The 18085-nt window shown below is 27.2% G+C and overlaps 1 protein-coding gene across 2 annotated transcripts; it reads right to left on the bottom strand.

Annotated features, from left to right (window-relative positions):
- Positions 1 to 1210: 1210 nt before the first annotated feature.
- On the bottom strand, positions 1211 to 17658 carry LOC119611303 (BCL2/adenovirus E1B 19 kDa protein-interacting protein 3). Of its 2 annotated transcripts, none has more exons than XM_037966839.1 (5): positions 17228 to 17658; positions 3699 to 3885; positions 1929 to 2084; positions 1687 to 1848; positions 1211 to 1612 (listed from the first exon to the last, which is right to left on the bottom strand). In XM_037966839.1, the coding sequence occupies exons 1-5, from the start codon at positions 17268 to 17270 to the stop codon at positions 1561 to 1563; spliced, it is 600 nt and encodes a 199-aa protein (XP_037822767.1). In that variant the 5' UTR covers positions 17271 to 17658; the 3' UTR covers positions 1211 to 1560. The 2 variants fall into 2 exon arrangements, with proteins under 2 accessions (XP_037822767.1, XP_037822766.1); XM_037966838.1 differs by having other exon boundaries at positions 17216 to 17465.
- Positions 17659 to 18085: the final 427 nt, after the last annotated feature.

Raw genomic sequence — 18085 nt, 5'->3', positions numbered from 1 at the left:
GACTAAACTATAGACTAGACTATAGACTAGACTATAGACTAGACTATAGACTAGAATAGACTAGAATATAGACTAGACTATAGACTAGACTATAGACTAGACTATAGACTAGACTATAGACTAGACTATAGACTAGACTATAGACTAGACTATAGACTAGACTATAGACTAGACTATAGACTAGACTATAGACTAGACTATAGACTAGACTATAGACTAGACTATAGACTAGACTATAGACTAGACTATAGACTAGACTATAGACTAGACTATAGACTAGACTATAGAATAGACTATTAGACTAGGACTATAGAAACTAGACTATGCTAGACTATAGACTAGACTATGACTAGACTTAGACTAGGACTATAGACTAGACTATTAGACTAGACTTATAGACTAGACTATAGACTAGACTACTAGAGACTAGACTATAGACTAGGACTCTAGACTAGGACTATAGACTTAGACTATAGACTAGACTATTAGACAGGACTATAGACTAGACTATAGACTATAGTCCTATCTCGTAGACCGAGATTAATTGCCACCATACCACTTGAATCACACGAACAGGCGGAAATTCTAGCTTTCCTTCAAGCGGAAATCGCCATCTATCTACCCTGGATTAGAAGGTGGTGAAGACTAGACTATAGACCGACCCAAAAAATCTTTTAATAAAATTCCGTTTCAAATTTTGTATTTTTTTATTTATATTTTTTTTTTATAAATTTTACGCGTTTGTCTTGATGTTGTTTTTTTTTTTTTTAATTTTAAACAATTTTATTTGTTTTTTTTTTTATTATTTTATATTTATGTATTAAATAGTTTAAAGTTATGTTTTAATAAAAATGAAGTCTATATTTAAAATATGTATGTATATATGTATATATAAAAGGGTATGTATTATGTTTATATTATAAAACGTTGACATAAATTAAAATTAGAAAAAAATTTACGTTTATTTTCATTTTTTTGTATTACAATTCATTACAAAAAAAAAATATTAAACGTGTTACTTATATTAATATTTAATATATGTTTGTAAAAAAAAATTTAGATAAAATTAAACAAGTTTTGAAAATTGAAGATAAGAAAACAAAACTCTCTTTAAGAGAGAGTTTTTACTTAATTAACTATAAACAAAAACTCTAAGTTTTACTATAAAAACAAAGTGGCGGTGTATGCTTTTGTTTTTTTCTAATTTTCGTTTTTTTTTTAAATAAAAATTAAAGCAATTTAAAGAAAAAGTATTGAAATGTGTTTAATAAAATGAAGTTGTAAATTTCAACATGAAAAATGTTTAATATGATAAAAGTAGATGGAAACTTCAATTTTAGTAATAATTTCAACCTGAGCCCATAAATAGTTTAAATATTAAAAAAAGAGGATTTGAAGTGAAAAATGTATTGAAAGAAAGTTAAAATAGTTATAGATAAAGTAGAAAAATAGAAATAGTTGTTTGTTTTTTTTTTTTTTTTTTTGTTTATAAATCACACTTTATAAATAGATCGCTTTTAGAAGAACAAGAATGCTGGAGAGAGAGAAAAAAAAAGCTGTTCAGTCAATAACCACTCTAGTAAATAGAATACCACGTTTGCTAAGCCATAATCTAGAAAGAAATTTTTAAAAATATATATACGTTAAAACTATTTAAAACAAGTTTTGCATAATAACAAAACTTACCCTAAACCGGCTCCCAATAAAAGAGACAATACATTTGAGAGTATAAGGGAATATAGAATTTCACGTGAGAATAAAGAATTTTTACCCACTCTGGTTAGACGTATGGAATAACCAGCTGTTTTCTTTTTCTGTTGATTTTGTGGATGTTCAAATTTCCAATCTCTATTAGAAACAAAAAAAAATTAAAAAATTTGTTTATAAATTAGACAAATATATTAAAAAAAATAAAAAAATAATCATACTTAGGTGGCTGTTGGTCGGGTCGACTGTTCCATTCATCTAACCAATCGGTGTCTTTTTGTGTTTCGCCAGTCTTATTCCAATAATTAATATAAACATTTTTCAATTCATCCTCAGCACATAATTCGGTATTTGGACTATTGGGAGGAGATTTGGGACTAAAATGGAAATTGGAAATAAAGAATTTATTAAAAAAAAATGATAAACTGTTTTTAGGTCAATATTTCAGATTATACAATAGTCTATAAATCAAAAGCTATATATATTCCGAGATATAGTTTATCTATAGACTAGACTATAGATTAGACTATAGACTAGACTATAGATTAGACTATAGAGTAGACTATATACTAGACTATAGACTAGACTAGAGACTAGACTATAGATTAGACCATAGACTAGACTATATACAAGACTATAGACTAGACTATAGACTAGACTATAGACTAGACTATAGACTAGACTATAGACTAGACTATAGACTAGACTATAGACTAGACTATAGGACTAGACTATAGACTAGACTTAGACTAGACTATAAACTAGACTATAGACTAGACTATAGACTAGACTATAGACTAGACTATAGGACTAGACTATAGACTAGACTATAGACTAGACTATAGACTAGGACTATAGACTAGACTATAGACTAGACTATAGACTAGACTATAGACTAGACTATAGACTAGACTATAGACTAGACTATAGACTAGACTATAGACTAGACTATAGACTAGACTATAGACTAGACTATAGACTAGACTATAGACTAGGACTATAGACTAGACTATAGACTAGACTATAGACTAGACTATAGACTAGACTATAGACTAGACTATAGACTAGACTATAGACTAGACTATAGACTAGACTATAGACTAGACTATAGACTAGACTATAGACTAGACTATAGACTAAAAAAAATATATAAATATATAGACTAGACTATAGACTAGACTATATACTAGACTATAGACTATAGACTAGACTATAGACTAGACTATAGACTAGACTATAGACTAGACTATAGACTAGACTATAGACTAGACTATAGACTAGACTATAGACTAGACTATAGACTAGACTATAGACTAGACTATAGACTAGACTATAGACTAGACTATAGACTAGACTATAGACTAGACTATAGAGACTATAGACTAGACTATAGACTAGACTATAGACTAGACTATAGACTGGACTATAGACCACTATAGACTACACTATAGACTATACTATAGACTAGACTATAGACTAGACTATAGACTAGACTATAGACTAGACTATAGACTAGACTATAGACTAGACTATAGACTAGACTATAGACTAGACTATAGACTAGACTATAGACTAGACTATAGACTAGACTATAGACTAGACTATAGACTAGACTATAGACTAGACTATAGACTAGACTATAGACTAGACTATAGACTAGACTATAGACTAGACTATAGACTATAGACTAGACTATAGACTAGACTATAGACTAGACCATAGACTAGACTATAGACTAGACTATAGACTAGACTATAGACTAGACTATAGACTAGACTATAGACTAGACTATAGACTAGACTATAGACTAGACTATAGACTAGACTATAGACTAGACTATAGACTAGACTATAGACTAGACTATAGACTAGACTATAGACTAGACTATAGACTAAACTATAGACTAGACTATAGACTAGACAATATACTAAACTATAGACTAGACTATATACTATAGACTAGACTACTTAATTTAAAAAGTAAATATGTACCTGTCTCTGGGTGTATCACGTCGCGAACTGGCCAATGAAACGACACGACTGGATTGATTCGATTCCCGTTGGGCCTCCCGTAACAAACGTAGATATTCTTCACCATTTGCAAAAGGTAATGGTGTAATTCTATCTGGACTCTTAACACCAGCCATAGTAGCAGCTGTACTTAATTCAATCCAAGATTCTAAAATGAAACGAACAAAAGCAAAAAAGTGAAATTAATAACAATAAATATTAAGCAATAAGTATTAATTATAAATTATATTTATGTATACATATACAAAGGAAACTGATAAAAAAAATTGTATTTAAAGGTCATATACCTTGAATATAATTATATGGATGTTTAATAAGGAATAAAATGAAATAATTATGACAAAGAAATAAAAATTTAAAGCGGGTAAAAAAGAATTTTAGGAACACTACAGTTACATTATTTATTTAGTAATAAATTAAAAAAATATATATTTGTTTAAATTCTTAACAAATTATAAATGTTGTTAAAAAACTAAAATACTTAAATTTGTTAAACAATGTAGCGTTTTTTAGTAACGCTACATTAACACATTGCGTTATTGTTTTAGTGCTGCCAGATGCTTTACTTTCTTTTGTTTACATTAAATGCAGGGATGGAGAAAACTTTTTCTTTCTAACCAACAATTAGTAAAAATATTTGAAATTAAATATGTTAAAGTAGCAATAATGAAAAAATCAGCTGGAATTGTGCTGTAGGTTTTGATTTCTATTTGTGTTTTATTTTATATTAAATAAATTATAAAAATTATAAAAATCGTTAAAAACAAAAACAAATTGTGATTAACTTACAATAAAGAATTTTATAAAAAAAATCCAAATTCTATCCGTACAACAAATATTCTAAATTCTAATAATATTCTAAAAATACTGTAGTGAACTTGATGAAGTATAAATTTCTGTCGAATTTTCTTCATTGCTTTAACGTTTAGTCAATAAAAATTAAATATTTTGCTAAAAATACTTTTTAATTTAAAAAAGCACCAAACAAACAAAAAATAAGTGTGTTCTGTAAAGAAATAAAACATTAAGTGGCGTCAAAGTTGAAGTCCTTTATCTTTATATATTTTATATATTTTGTTTTGATTTTACCGTAAATTTATTTTGTTAATTTTTGCAAAAATAAAAATGTGTGAACAATATTTTATTATTAACTGCCTTTTAACAAGACGCAAAAAAATTATTTAAAAAACGTTCCAAAGTGAAGAGAAAACAAAAACACTTTCTTTGTTTACAAAAAAAGCAAAATGTTTAATTTTATCATTTAGAATATTAATGTTAAATGGCCATGACTTGATTAAAATCACAAAATAATAAAGTATATTCATAAATAAATTTGTATTTTTCTTGTTTTTGTATAATAATTTTAATAAAACGTAAATTTATATAAAAAAATTTTCTTAAGGAAAACACAATTTTCCATTTCCTGTTATTAATTTCTATTGTTTGCTACAATTGCATTTAACCCCCGCCATCTTATTTCTGTCATAAGTTAGACAAACATTCATTCATAAAATTAAACACAAAAGATAATGTGTATAGAGTAAAAAATTATAAATATTATGACGCACATGCAAATGGGGAATAAATCTATAATTTCCAAAGTAGTAGGGGGAGTTTACATCATTTATAGAAATTTTGAAAAATTTCTAAGATTTTATTGCAAAAATAATTAAATTAAATTGAAAAATTCTCAAAATTTTCTAACAAATAGCAAATTTTCGCATTTTTTCAAATATTTTATAAAAAAAAATTAAAAATTTTCAAATATTTCAATATTTAATTTCCTGTTTTAAAAAATTTTATTATTAAAAAAAAAAAACATGCGCCAAATTGAAACAAATATTTTTAGTTAAAAATTAAAATATTTACAATAATTATTGCTCGTTTAAATAAGTTTTCTCTTATTTTTAAAAATTTTTGGGTTCAAAAAACTTTTAAACAAAAAAAAAAAAAAAAAACAAGCAAAAAATAAATTCTCATTAAATTTTTGACCTAAATATGGCAGATACATATAAATTTATCAGCTGTCATGCAAGCGATTAAAACAATTAGGTTTTTTATATAAAAAACAAACAAAAATATATAAATAAATTATTAAAAAAAAAAATAACAAGAAAAAACTAAGTTAAACAAAAGTCACGTACATATTTTAAATGCAAAGTTTAAGAAACTTTTAATAATTTTTTAAAAAATTAAAAAAAAAAATTAAACTTTAATTATTAATTCATAATTGAATAATTTTAAAGATTTTTATCTATTAAAACTTTTAAAAACAAGAAAAATATAAAAAATATATATGATTTCTTCATAAATTCCCATAATTTTTTAAACTAATCTTCTTTTTAAATTAATTTTAGTAAATTTTGTCATTTATATTGCAAAAATATATAATTTATTTTTATTGCAAAATAATTTCGTAGTATTTACACATAAAAATATTTTATTTATCTTGGCATTCATTGTCTAATAATGCGAATTTTTTTTAATTCAATTTTAAGAGTCCCATAAAATACATTTTAATTTGTCACTCTCTCTCTCTCTCTTTTTCTTTACTGATTACACATTACGTAGTATAATGTAGCAAAGTGTATACGCTCTGACGCATTTAATTTTTTTTTTTTTTTTTTGCATTACTTAAACTATTTTTATAGAAAATTTTGCAAAACAACAACAATAACAATATCAAAATGCAAATTTACATGCGAAAGCAAAATACAAATCAAATTTAAAGAAAAATTTAAATATTTAACGAACAAATTCAATTTTTAAAGGAAATTTCAAATAAGAGGAAAAAAAACTCAATGACGCTTATAAAATAATAGCTTAATTGACAACACGTGTAATACTTTAACTCTGTTGTTAGCATTTGCCTTAAATCTGGCAACTACATATTACTGTTATGTTGAGTTCAGCCCCTTTTAATGCAACATTATGAAACTAGTAATTTTTAATACATACTAATTTTTATTATTTCAACTATAAACTTGCTATACATAACCTCTAAAAATGAAAAATTGTATTTCTTTTCTAACAAAAATATTGTATGTTCATTTATTTATTTCTCCTCACATAAATCCCTTTAGCATTCCCTCAAGCATACAATTCATTTAATTTAAGTTGCAATTTTTATTTCCCCCAAAGATTTGCCGCCATTATTCATACAACCAAAACAATTTCAATTGTTTATACTTTCTGGTTTTGTTGACATAAAAATGTAGTTTTTCCATATACATAAATAATATCATTTAGTGTTTTATAAATATATGCAGTTTTAAAAAGAAAATATCAAGGGAGGCTGTCCATAGTAACAATATTTAAAAACAAAAGCTTTTAAAAAACACAATGTATATGTATATTATGCATGTTGGCCATGGTGGCTTGGACAGCAACAAATTGCAATTAAATTACACTGCAACATTTTAAACAGATCTTTTTTCTTTTAAAGCTGGAGCATTTTTAATTATTAATTTTTATTTAGAGTGAGATTTTTGTATATAACGTGGAAAATGGTAAAAAACTTTATTGATGTGGAGAAATTAACACTAAAAGGCCTTAAAATAGTCATGAACTATATTCTATAATATATAATACATATATATAGTCCAAAGTCTAGTCTATAGTCTAGTCTATAGTCTAGTCTATAGTCTAGTCTATAGTCTAGTCTATAGTCTAGTCTATAGTCTAGTCTATAGTCTAGTCTATAGTCTAGTCTATAGTCTAGTCTATAGTCTAGTCTATAGTCTAGTCTATAGTCTAGTCTATAGTCTAGTCTATAGTCTAGTCTATAGTCTAGTCTATAGTCTAGTCTATAGTCTAGTCTATAGTCTAGTCTATAGTCTAGTCTATAGTCTAGTCTATAGTCTAGTCTATAGTCTAGTCTATAGTCTAGTCTATAGTCTAGTCTATAGTCTAGTCTATAGTCTAGTCTATAGTCTAGTCTATAGTCTAGTCTATAGTCTAGTCTATAGTCTAGTCTATAGTCTAGTCTATAGTCTAGTCTATAGTCTAGTCTATAGTCTAGTCTATAGTCTAGTCTATAGTCTAGTCTATAGTCTAGTCTATAGTCTAGTCTATAGTCTAGTCTATAGTCTAGTCTATAGTCTAGTCTATAGTCTAGTCTATAGTCTAGTCTATAGTCTAGTCTATAGTCTAGTTATAGTAGTCTATAGTCTAGTCTATAGTCTAGTCTATAGTCTAGTCTATAGTCTAGTCTATAGTCTAGTCTATAGTCTAGTCTATAGTCTAGTCTATAGTCTAGTCTATAGTCTAGTCTATAGTCTAGTCTATAGTCTAGTCTATAGTCTAGTCTATAGTCTAGTCTAGTCTAGTCTATAGTCTAGTCTATAGTCTAGTCTATAGTCTAGTCTATAGTCTAGTCTATAGTCTAGTCTATAGTCTAGTCTATAGTCTAGTCTATAGTCTAGTCTATAGTCTAGTCTATAGTCTAGTCTATAGTCTAGTCTATAGTCTAGTCTATAGTCTAGTCTATAGTCTAGTCTATAGTCTAGTCTATAGTCTAGTCTATAGTCTAGTCTATAGTCTAGTCTATAGTCTAGTCTATAGTCTAGTCTATAGTCTAGTCTAGTATAGTCTAGTCTATAGTCTAGTCTATAGTCTTAGTCTATAGTCTAGTCTATAGTCTAGGTCTATAGTTCTAGCTCTAGTCTAGTCTATTAGTCTAGCTCTTAGGTCTAGTCTATAGTCTAGTCTATAGTCTAGTCTAGTCTAGTCCTAGTCTAGTCTATAGTCTAGTCTATAGTCTAGTCTATAGTCTAGTCTATAGTCTAGTCTATAGTCTAGTCTATAGTCTAGTCTATATTAGTCTAGTCTAGTATAGTCTAGTCTATAGTCTAGTCTATAGTCTAGTCTATAGTATAGTCTATAGTCTAGTCTATAGTCTAGTACCTATATAGTCCATAGTCTAGTCTATAGTCTAGTCTATAGTCTAGTCTATAGTCTAGTCTATAGTCTAGTCTATAGTCTAGTCTATAGTCTAGTCTATAGTCTAGTCTATAGTCTAGTCTATAGTCTAGTCTATAGTTAGTCTATAGTCTAGTCTATAGTCTAGTCTATAGGTCTAGTCTATATGTCTAGTCTATAGTCTAGTCTATAGTCTAGTCTATAGTCTAGTCTATAGTCTAGTCTATAGTCTAGTCTATAGTCTAGTCTATAGTCTAGTCTATAGTCTAGTCTATAGTCTAGTCTATAGTCTAGTCTATAGTCTAGTCTATAGTCTAGTCTATAGTCTAGTCTATAGTCTAGTCTATAGTCTAGTCTATAGTCTAGTCTATAGTTAGTCTAGTATAGTATAGTCCATAGTCTAGTCTATAGTCTAGTACATAGTATAGTCCATAGTCTAGTCTATAGTCTAGTCTATAGTCTAGTCCATAGTCTAGTCTATAGTCTAGTCTATAGTCTAGTCCATAGTCTAGTCCATAGTCTAGTCTATAGTCTAGTCTATAGTCTAGTCTATAGTCTAGTCTATAGTCTAGTCTATAGTCTAGTCTATAGTCTAGTCTATAGTCTAGTCCATAGTCTAGTCTATAGTCTAGTCTATAGTCTAGTCTATAGTCTAGTCTATAGTCTAGTCTATAGTCTAGTCTATAGTCTAGTCTATAGTCTAGTCTATAGTCTAGTCTATAGTCTAGTCTATAGTCTAGTCTATAGTCTAGTCTATAGTCTAGTCTATAGTCTAGTCTATAGTCTAGTCTATAGTCTAGTCTATAGTCTAGTCTATAGTCTAGTCTATAGTCTAGTCTATAGTCTAGTCTATAGTCTAGTCTATAGTCTAGTCTATAGTCTAGTCTATAGTCTAGTCTATAGTCTAGTCTATAGTCTAGTCTATAGTCTAGTCTATAGTCTAGTCTATAGTCTAGTCTATAGTTTAGTCTATAGTTTAGTCTATAGTTTAGTCTATAGTCTAGGCTATATTCTAGTCTATAGTCTAGTCTATATTCTAGTCTATAGTATATAATTTAAACTAGTTTAAGTCCTTTTAGGGTTAATCTTTCATTTTGTTTACTTTTCATGTTAATATTATTAAAAATTATTAAATAAACTGGTTTTTATCTTTCCTTTTCACAAACAAGGTTGTTTAGTTAATCAATACATTTGGCATACAAAAGATAACAGTGGTGCAGAAGCAAAACAGAACCGATAAAAGACCTAAGAAATGTATAAAACAAAACATAAACAAATAATAAAATAATAAACAAAATAATTAAAATTTGAAGTAGGCTAAACGCGTGCTTGGTAAATGCAAGTAAAAACTTGTTATCAACAAAATAAAAGATACTATTTAGTCAATAACAAAGCCTGCTAAAGTTTACAACAAAAGTAAACAAACCAAAAATAAAAGTGTTATCAATTGTCAAAAAAAAGTATGTTACAGTTATCAAGTACATAAACAATCCTTCATAACAAAAAATCGAGGGTGGGGGTTTACAGAAGAACAAAAGGAAACAAAACAAAGTAATAAAAAAAGTTTTTGAAAGAATTTTAAAATATTTATTATTTATTTTATTTGTAAAACCCTATTTACCCCGAAAACTTTCCCACATAAACTGATATGTGTATTTTATACAAAAAGAGAAAAAAACACCATATGTTTGTTTAAAGTGCAAGAATCTCCCTAATTTTACTCAACATTTTTAAAATGTGTTTATTTAAAATTGTTTAAACTATTAAACAAATGGTGTCAATAGTCTTTATGTCTGGCGGGTACAATACAACGAAAATTAAAATAAATATTAGTATTTGAGAGAAGAAAAAACAACACTCATCCAAACATTGAAAACAATACTGCGTCGCAATATTTTTTTTTATGATTTTAAAATAAGTTACACACAGATATAGAGCCATAAATGTACCGAGACTACTACTTGTTCAAATAAATAAATGAAACACAGTGGTATAGGAAAGTTTAACGTACGCTTAAAATTACTACATGTAATGAAAGACATCATGAGGGGATAAATGATGGCGCGCCATATTAAATTTGCTTTCCAAAAACAGCCACTTATGGCAGTCGCTAAGACGCGGCAAATCTAAACAAACAAAAAAACTCTAAATGTTTTTTAATAAATGTTCTGAATGAAATAAATTAATCATTTACAATTTACTATATTTTATTTTAATATTTTATTTATAAAAGAGAGTATTTTATAAAAAAATATTGATTGTAAAGAAAACCAGTCGTTAACTGAAAATTCCCAACAACATTGTTTTTCGTGTTTTTCAGCACGTATTACAAAAATGTTGCTTTAATTAAAAGTTGTATCAGACAATATGTATCTTTAGAGATAAACTTTTTTTGTAATAAAACACGTGATTTTTTAATTTTATAAAGTTGTTATGTACCAACGTATTGAATTTCCATATTTTAAATAAATATAGAAAATATTATTGCAAACTATAAACTAAACAATACATAGTCTTGTATATAGTCTAGTCTATAGTTTAGTCCATTGTCTAATCTAGTCTATAGTCCAGTTTACAGTCTAGTCTATAATCCAGTCTTTAGTCCAGTTTACAGTCTAGTCTATAATCCAGTCTTTAGTCTAGTTATAGTCTAGTCTATAGTCTAGTCTATAGTCTAGTCTATAGTCTAGTCTGTAGTCTAGTCTATAGTCTAGTCTATAGTCTAGTCTATAGTCTAGTCTATAGTCTAGTCTATAGTCTAGTCTATAGTCTAGTCTATAGTCTAGTCTATAGTCTAGTCTATAGTCTAGTCTATAGTCTAGTCTATAGTCTAGTCTATAGTCTAGTCTATAGTCTAGTCTATAGTCTAGTCTATAGTCTAGTCTATAGTCTAGTCTATAGTCTAGTCTATAGTCTAGTCTATAGTCTAGTCTATAGTCTAGTCTATAGTCTAGTCTATAGTCTAGTCTATAGTCTAGTCTATAGTCTAGTCTATAGTCTAGTCTATAGTCTAGTCTATAGTCTAGTCTATAGTCTAGTCTATAGTCTAGTCTATAGTCTAGTCTATAGTCTAGTCTATAGTCTAGTCTATAGTCTAGTCTATAGTCTAGTCTATAGTCTAGTCTATAGTCTAGTCTATAGTCTAGTCTATAGTCTAGTCTATAGTCTAGTCTATAGTCTAGTCTATAGTCTAGTCTATAGTCTAGTCTATAGTCTAGTCTATAGTCTAGTCTATAGTCTAGTCTATAGTCTAGTCTATAGTCTAGTCTATAGTCTAGTCTATAGTCTAGTCTATTGTCTAGTCTATTGTCTAGTCTATTGTCTAGTCTATTGTCTAGTCTATAGTCTAGTCTATAGTCTAGTCTATAGTCTAGTCTATAGTCTAGTCTATAGTCTAGTCTATAGTCTAGTCTATAGTCTAGTCTATAGTCTAGTCTATAGTCTAGTCTATAGTCTAGTCTATAGTCTAGTCTATAGTCTAGTCTATAGTCTAGTCTATAGTCTAGTCTATAGTCTAGTCTATAGTCTAGTCTATAGTCTAGTCTATAGTCTAGTCTATAGTCTAGTCTATAGTCTAGTCTATAGTCTAGTCTATAGTCTAGTCTATAGTCTAGTCTATAGTCTAGTCTATAGTCTAGTCTATAGTCTAGTCTATAGTCTAGTCTATAGTCTAGTCTATAGTCTAGTCTATAGTCTAGTCTATAGTCTAGTCTATAGTCTAGTCTATAGTCTAGTCTATAGTCTAGTCTATAGTCTAGTCTATAGTCTAGTCTCTAGTCTAGTCTATAGTCTAGTCTATAGTCTAGTCTATAGTCTAGTCTATAGTCTAGTCTATAGTCTAGTCTATAGTCTAGTCTATAGTCTAGTCTATAGTCTAGTCTATAGTCTAGTCTATAGTCTAGTATATAGTCAAGTCTATAGTCTAATTTGAAGTCTAGTCTATAGTAAAATCTATAGTATAGTCCATAGTATAGTCTATAGTATAGCCTATAGAAAACTTTTCAAAAATTACTCCTCTGGAAAACTTATTTAATTATAAAATAATTAATATTTTTAAGATGAATGTTTTTCTTATCAACATTTTTTCAAAAAATATTTTGTCTATCACTGTACTTACAAAAAGATGCATATTTGCTCAGCAACATAGAAGAAAAACGTGTCTAACCTCAATATTGAAATAAATTGAATTGATAATTTTGTAAATTTGTCTACTTGTAGAGTGAAAACGTAAAATAAATAATTACAGTAAAATTGCTAATAGAAAACAAATAGAAAAATAATATTATATGATAAGAAATAAACTTAAATAATAGTAAAAAAAAAAGATGCAATAATTTAGAATATTAAAAATATACAACAGCAGAAAACAATTAAATGACAGCTATCATATTGAATACTTTTGGAAATTCAATCAGCTGTCATTAAAACAAGTTTAGAAAAGAAATATTTTGTGTTTGTTTAACAAAGTCTCGCTTCTATTTCTATATTCTGTTAAACTCTTCTCAAATGGTTTTAAGTTACCAAATAACCTTGATAATTGCATTTCTAAAACAACTGTGTATCTGTTGTCTAATCTATCTGATTTCTTTTTTTTTTTAAAGAAACACTTTACTTTAACTTGTTGTATATTTAGAAATTCCTTGAAATATTTTCTTGATAAACTAACTACCTGCCAGTTTCTTAAATATGTATGTATTTTTTAAAAAGGAGTTTTGTGTTAATTGAGTTTTGAAATTTCAACAGCGCCCCGTTATCCCTTTCCCCTAAAATAAATATTGAGTTATTTTTAGAAAAACATCCCGTGGTGGTTTTTGTGTTTAAAGAAATCGTGACAAATCAAATATTTGTGACGTTCGGCCGTCATAACATGTGTGTAGGTGTCATAGTTCAAATAGTTAAAAAGGCGGCAAATATGTGAAAATAAATTATGTTTGAAATAAGGTTTGTACACATGAATTAGTCTGTGGGTTTTAGTACCTGCTTTTTATTTCAAAATAGTCGGTGGCGTGTAGAGGGAAAAACCCAAAAAGGTGCATAATTTAGAAACAAGGAAATGAAAGTTGAGAAAAAGTAAGTAAATTAGCAGGAAAAGAAAGGCATTAAAAGGAAATATTAAAAAATGTTTATTGTTAGGAATATATTAAGGAATTATGTAAACTACAAACTAGACTATAGGCTAGTCTATATATTAGATTGTAGACTAGACTATAGAGTAGACTATAAACTAGGTTATAGACTAAACTATATACTAGACTATAAACTAGACTATAGACTAAACTTCAGACTAGACTATAAATTAGACTATAGACTAGACTATAGACTAGACTATTGGACTAAACTATAGATAAATACGCTTTTGCTTTTAAACAAACTCTTAATTTTTTAAATATTATTCCTGCACATATTATTTTTCAAAGATGTTGCTATTGAAAATTAACATTTTTACAATACTGTAATTGTTACGATCACGTTTTTAAGGTTATATTATACAAATAATATATTTTACAGTCAATCAGACATATAATAAATAAAACGTACAAGTTTTCTTTCCGCTGATAGTTATTAGAAATGTGGAAACTAAATATGTCTAATAGGGGGGTTGTTTTTTTTAATATAATTTGAAAAACGAGCTCCAATCAGACTAATGTAATATAACTGATCAAATAAAAAGTGTTCGAAGTATAGGGTAGACATTAGCCTGTAGATCAGACTGTACTATTGATTATACCATATAATAGACTATAGCATTGTCTATAGTCTAGTCTATATTTTAGACTATAGGCTAGTCTGTAGGCTAGTCTATAGTCTAGTTTATAGTCTAGTCTATAGTCTAGTCTATAGTCTAGTCTATAGTCTAGTCTATAGTCTAGTCTATAGTCTAGTCTATAGTCTAGTCTATAGTCTAGCCTATAGTCTAGCCTATAGTCTATTCTATAGTCTAGCCTATAGTCTATTCTATAGTCAAGTTTATATTCTGATCTATTGTTTCATCAGATATTACGTTTTTGAAAAATCTATAGTCTAGACTATAGACTAGCCTACAGACTAGGCTATAGACTAGCCTACAGACTAGCCTACAGACTAGCCTACAGACTAGCCTACAGACTAGACTATAGACTAGCCTACAGACTAGCCTACAGAATAGACTATAGACAAGACTATAGCCTAGTATATAGAATAGGCAATAGTCGAGTCTATAGTCTGATCCATTGTCTGATATATAGGCTGATATTTGGTCTATAGTTTAATCATCAGTATGTCTAGTCTATAATCTAGTAGAAACCCCTTCTATAGTAACTCTGGAAAACACTTTGTTATAGAAAATAGTGTAGAAAATATTTTTTTAGAGAATTGTTTTTAACAATGACTTGCGAAAATAAACTTTTTCAAAACGTAATTTCTTAAACAAAATATTTGTTTTATTAAAAATCTTTTGTTCAATTTGTTATTGTTTAAAAAAGCCTAAATATTTTTTTAAATTAAATTTGCACTTTTCCGTTAAAATTTCTACTTAAAAGCAAATATTTGTAATTAAAATATAATTATAGATAAATATTACAAAATTCATAGGCAGCAAAAACATTAGGGGGTTAACTATACTTTTTTTAAAATTTAAAGAAAAAAAAAACTAAATTTATTATAAAACTTTAAAGCGGAATTAGTTTTCATAAATTTGTAAAGACACATTTTTATAGATTTCTCTTAAAAATCTTATAAAATTTTACTTTCATTTAAAGAAAGAAAGATTTTTAAAGAAATTTTAAGATTTTTTTTTTTAAATTCTTTATCTTCCCTAATATATTAGTCAATATTTAAACAATGTGTCGGAACAAAAGACGTCATTTTAGTTGGAAATTTTTAAATAATACAAAAAAAAATAGACAAAAACACAAAATGGTTAAGAGGTTAGGGGGAAAATTGCAAAGTTTATTAACACTTTAGATTGGAAAAATAAAATGCTATAGTAAAACCCAAACAAAAGATAGACAGACAAAGGCGAAGAAGATGTCTAAAAAGTAAGCAAGGGAATATGCACGTAGGCAAAACGTATAGTAAAGGGATTTAAGAGTTTTGAATAGAAAAAGAATGTAGAAAAACGTGCTGAAATAAATGGTTACAGTTAAAAATTAAAAATAACAAAGAAAAGAGTCATGTAAAGTAATTAAATATCATATAGAATAGGTAGTAGAGTAATAAAATTTATTTTTAAAATTTTATAGGGGTTTCTATAAAAGTCATTAACCGCAGTTGGTTTTTGGTTAAAATAGTTTAAATATAAATATAAACGATAAGTTTATTTGTTAATTAACAAGTTTTAATAATTTAATTAAATAGGTATACATTAGATTTAAAAGACGCAATTTTTTTTAACACTTGTGATTTGTTTACTCTACTGGTGACTCCAACAAGGGGGGGTTAAAAACAAAGAAATAGGTAACTAAAAACTTCTTTATTTTTCCAGTGACGTCAAAGTAAATTTTGTATATGAAAATCTTAAAAAAAAATTTTATATTTTATACGAAAACAAAAATAAAGCCAAATATAAACAAATAAATCGTAAAAAACACGCTTGTTGCTATTTATAGATACATGATTTTGATTACAAATAAACAAAAGCACAATATCAAAAATAATGCGCAGAAGTTTGGAAAAAAAAACAAATAACACCTAAAGCAGAATTGGAAAAAATAGGAATATAAATAAATAACTGGCTTTGTTTTTTGTTATTAATATTTGTTAAGGTCTATTAATTTAACGGATATTTAAGTAATAACATGGCGTATTAATTTAAAACTAAAGGGTAATGTAACTTGGAGTACGTGCTGTTTGCAACGTCAACAATTCCTCCCCTAAAAAGAAAATGATAAACAAAATGGGGTTGTTTGTAGCCCCAAACATGCGCATCATAACTATTATTTTGTAAAAATTTTATTAAAAAAGTCTTTTAAAACATAATTTATACAACACAGACTAGTTAATTTATAAAATATAACATTTTCTTTAAAAAATGGTCACCTTTTCTAAAGAAAAACATCGTATGATAACAGTTTGTAATCATGTTTACTTTTTTCTTTCATTCAAAAAAAGACTTGTTTTTTCTTCGGTTTGTTTTTGTTTCATTATCATTATTTCATTATTAAAACAACAAAAAGCTTAAACAAACCAGCAAAAACAGCAACAAGAAAAAGACAGTAATAAAAAAATCCCACTACAAAACAACAACACGGCAATCATAATAAAAAAATGTATACACCTAAACTCATACACACACACACAACTAAAAAACAAATAGCCATAGCAAAACAAAAGAATATTTTGTAGCGAAAACCTCAAACAACAACAAAATGAACTGAGAAACACAACAAAAACAAAAGCTGGCATTGTAAACAAAGCCAGCTGCAAACAAAACAAGAGCTGCTGTAGGGGAAAAGCAACACGAAATGACGAAAAAAAAAAAAACAAACATGGCCGACTAATACTTCTTTTTTTTTTAATTTTTTTTAGCTTTTTAACTTAAAATACTTAAAAATATTAAGAAAATTATGGACAAAACATACTAAAAAACTTACCGCCCAGCAAATCTTCATTCATTTTTGGTGGAGTAGCCGACATTTTGTAGGAAAAAATTTTGCTTTTTTTTAAATAAAACCAAAGAATAAAAAATCTTTCAAGTTGTTACCCTTTTATTTCTTTTCGTGATATTTTATATGCTCAACACTTTCGTTTATGTTTTGCTTTTTAACTCTTTGTAAAATAATTAACAAATTGCGTAGTAATTTCGTAAAATTTGTTTTTTTTTTCCTTATTAAACTTTAATTTTTGAATAATATTTTACTTTATAAATATTTCTTCAAATTATATTACTTTATTTTAATTTCAATTTCACAATATCTTTAATTATAATTGTAATGTATTCTTTTTCTCTATTTTAAAAATCTTGGTCTTCCCACGAACAGGTCTGGACGACTTTTATTTAACGAATAAAATTTTATTTTGTAGATGAAAGACACAAAATCAACAACAAAAGCCCTCAAATAAAAAGGTAATGACAGCTGCTTTTTTCATAAGAAATAGAACTGTCAAAATCGCTTTGTTGTTCTCTGCTTAAAAAAATTGTGTTTAAAACAAAAACAACAAATATAGGAAAAATTGACACTTGTATGAAACAAAAACATAAACAGCTGTTAAAATAACTCGCTCTTGCTTAACCGGTAAACAGTGTTAACAATATAGAGATTTTTAACTAAACAAACCAAACATATGAAAGACAAAATATAAAAATATACTTAAAACACTAAATTATATTAAATACTAAGTAAATATCATCATTAATAAGCAAAAAGCTTTATAAAAATTAATTTTATTAAAAATTTGCAAAAAAGGTTTTAATTTTCTAGAGATTTATCTTAAAACAAATGTCGATATTA

Source organism: Lucilia sericata, unplaced genomic scaffold, assembly GCF_015586225.1.
Source record: "Lucilia sericata isolate MDLA Ls3-8-SP2 unplaced genomic scaffold, ASM1558622v1 Contig001417F_arrow, whole genome shotgun sequence".
Classification (NCBI taxonomy): Eukaryota; Metazoa; Arthropoda; class Insecta; order Diptera; family Calliphoridae; genus Lucilia; species Lucilia sericata.
Note: the sequence above shows the minus strand (reverse complement) of the source record. Positions and strands in the feature narration are given on the sequence as shown.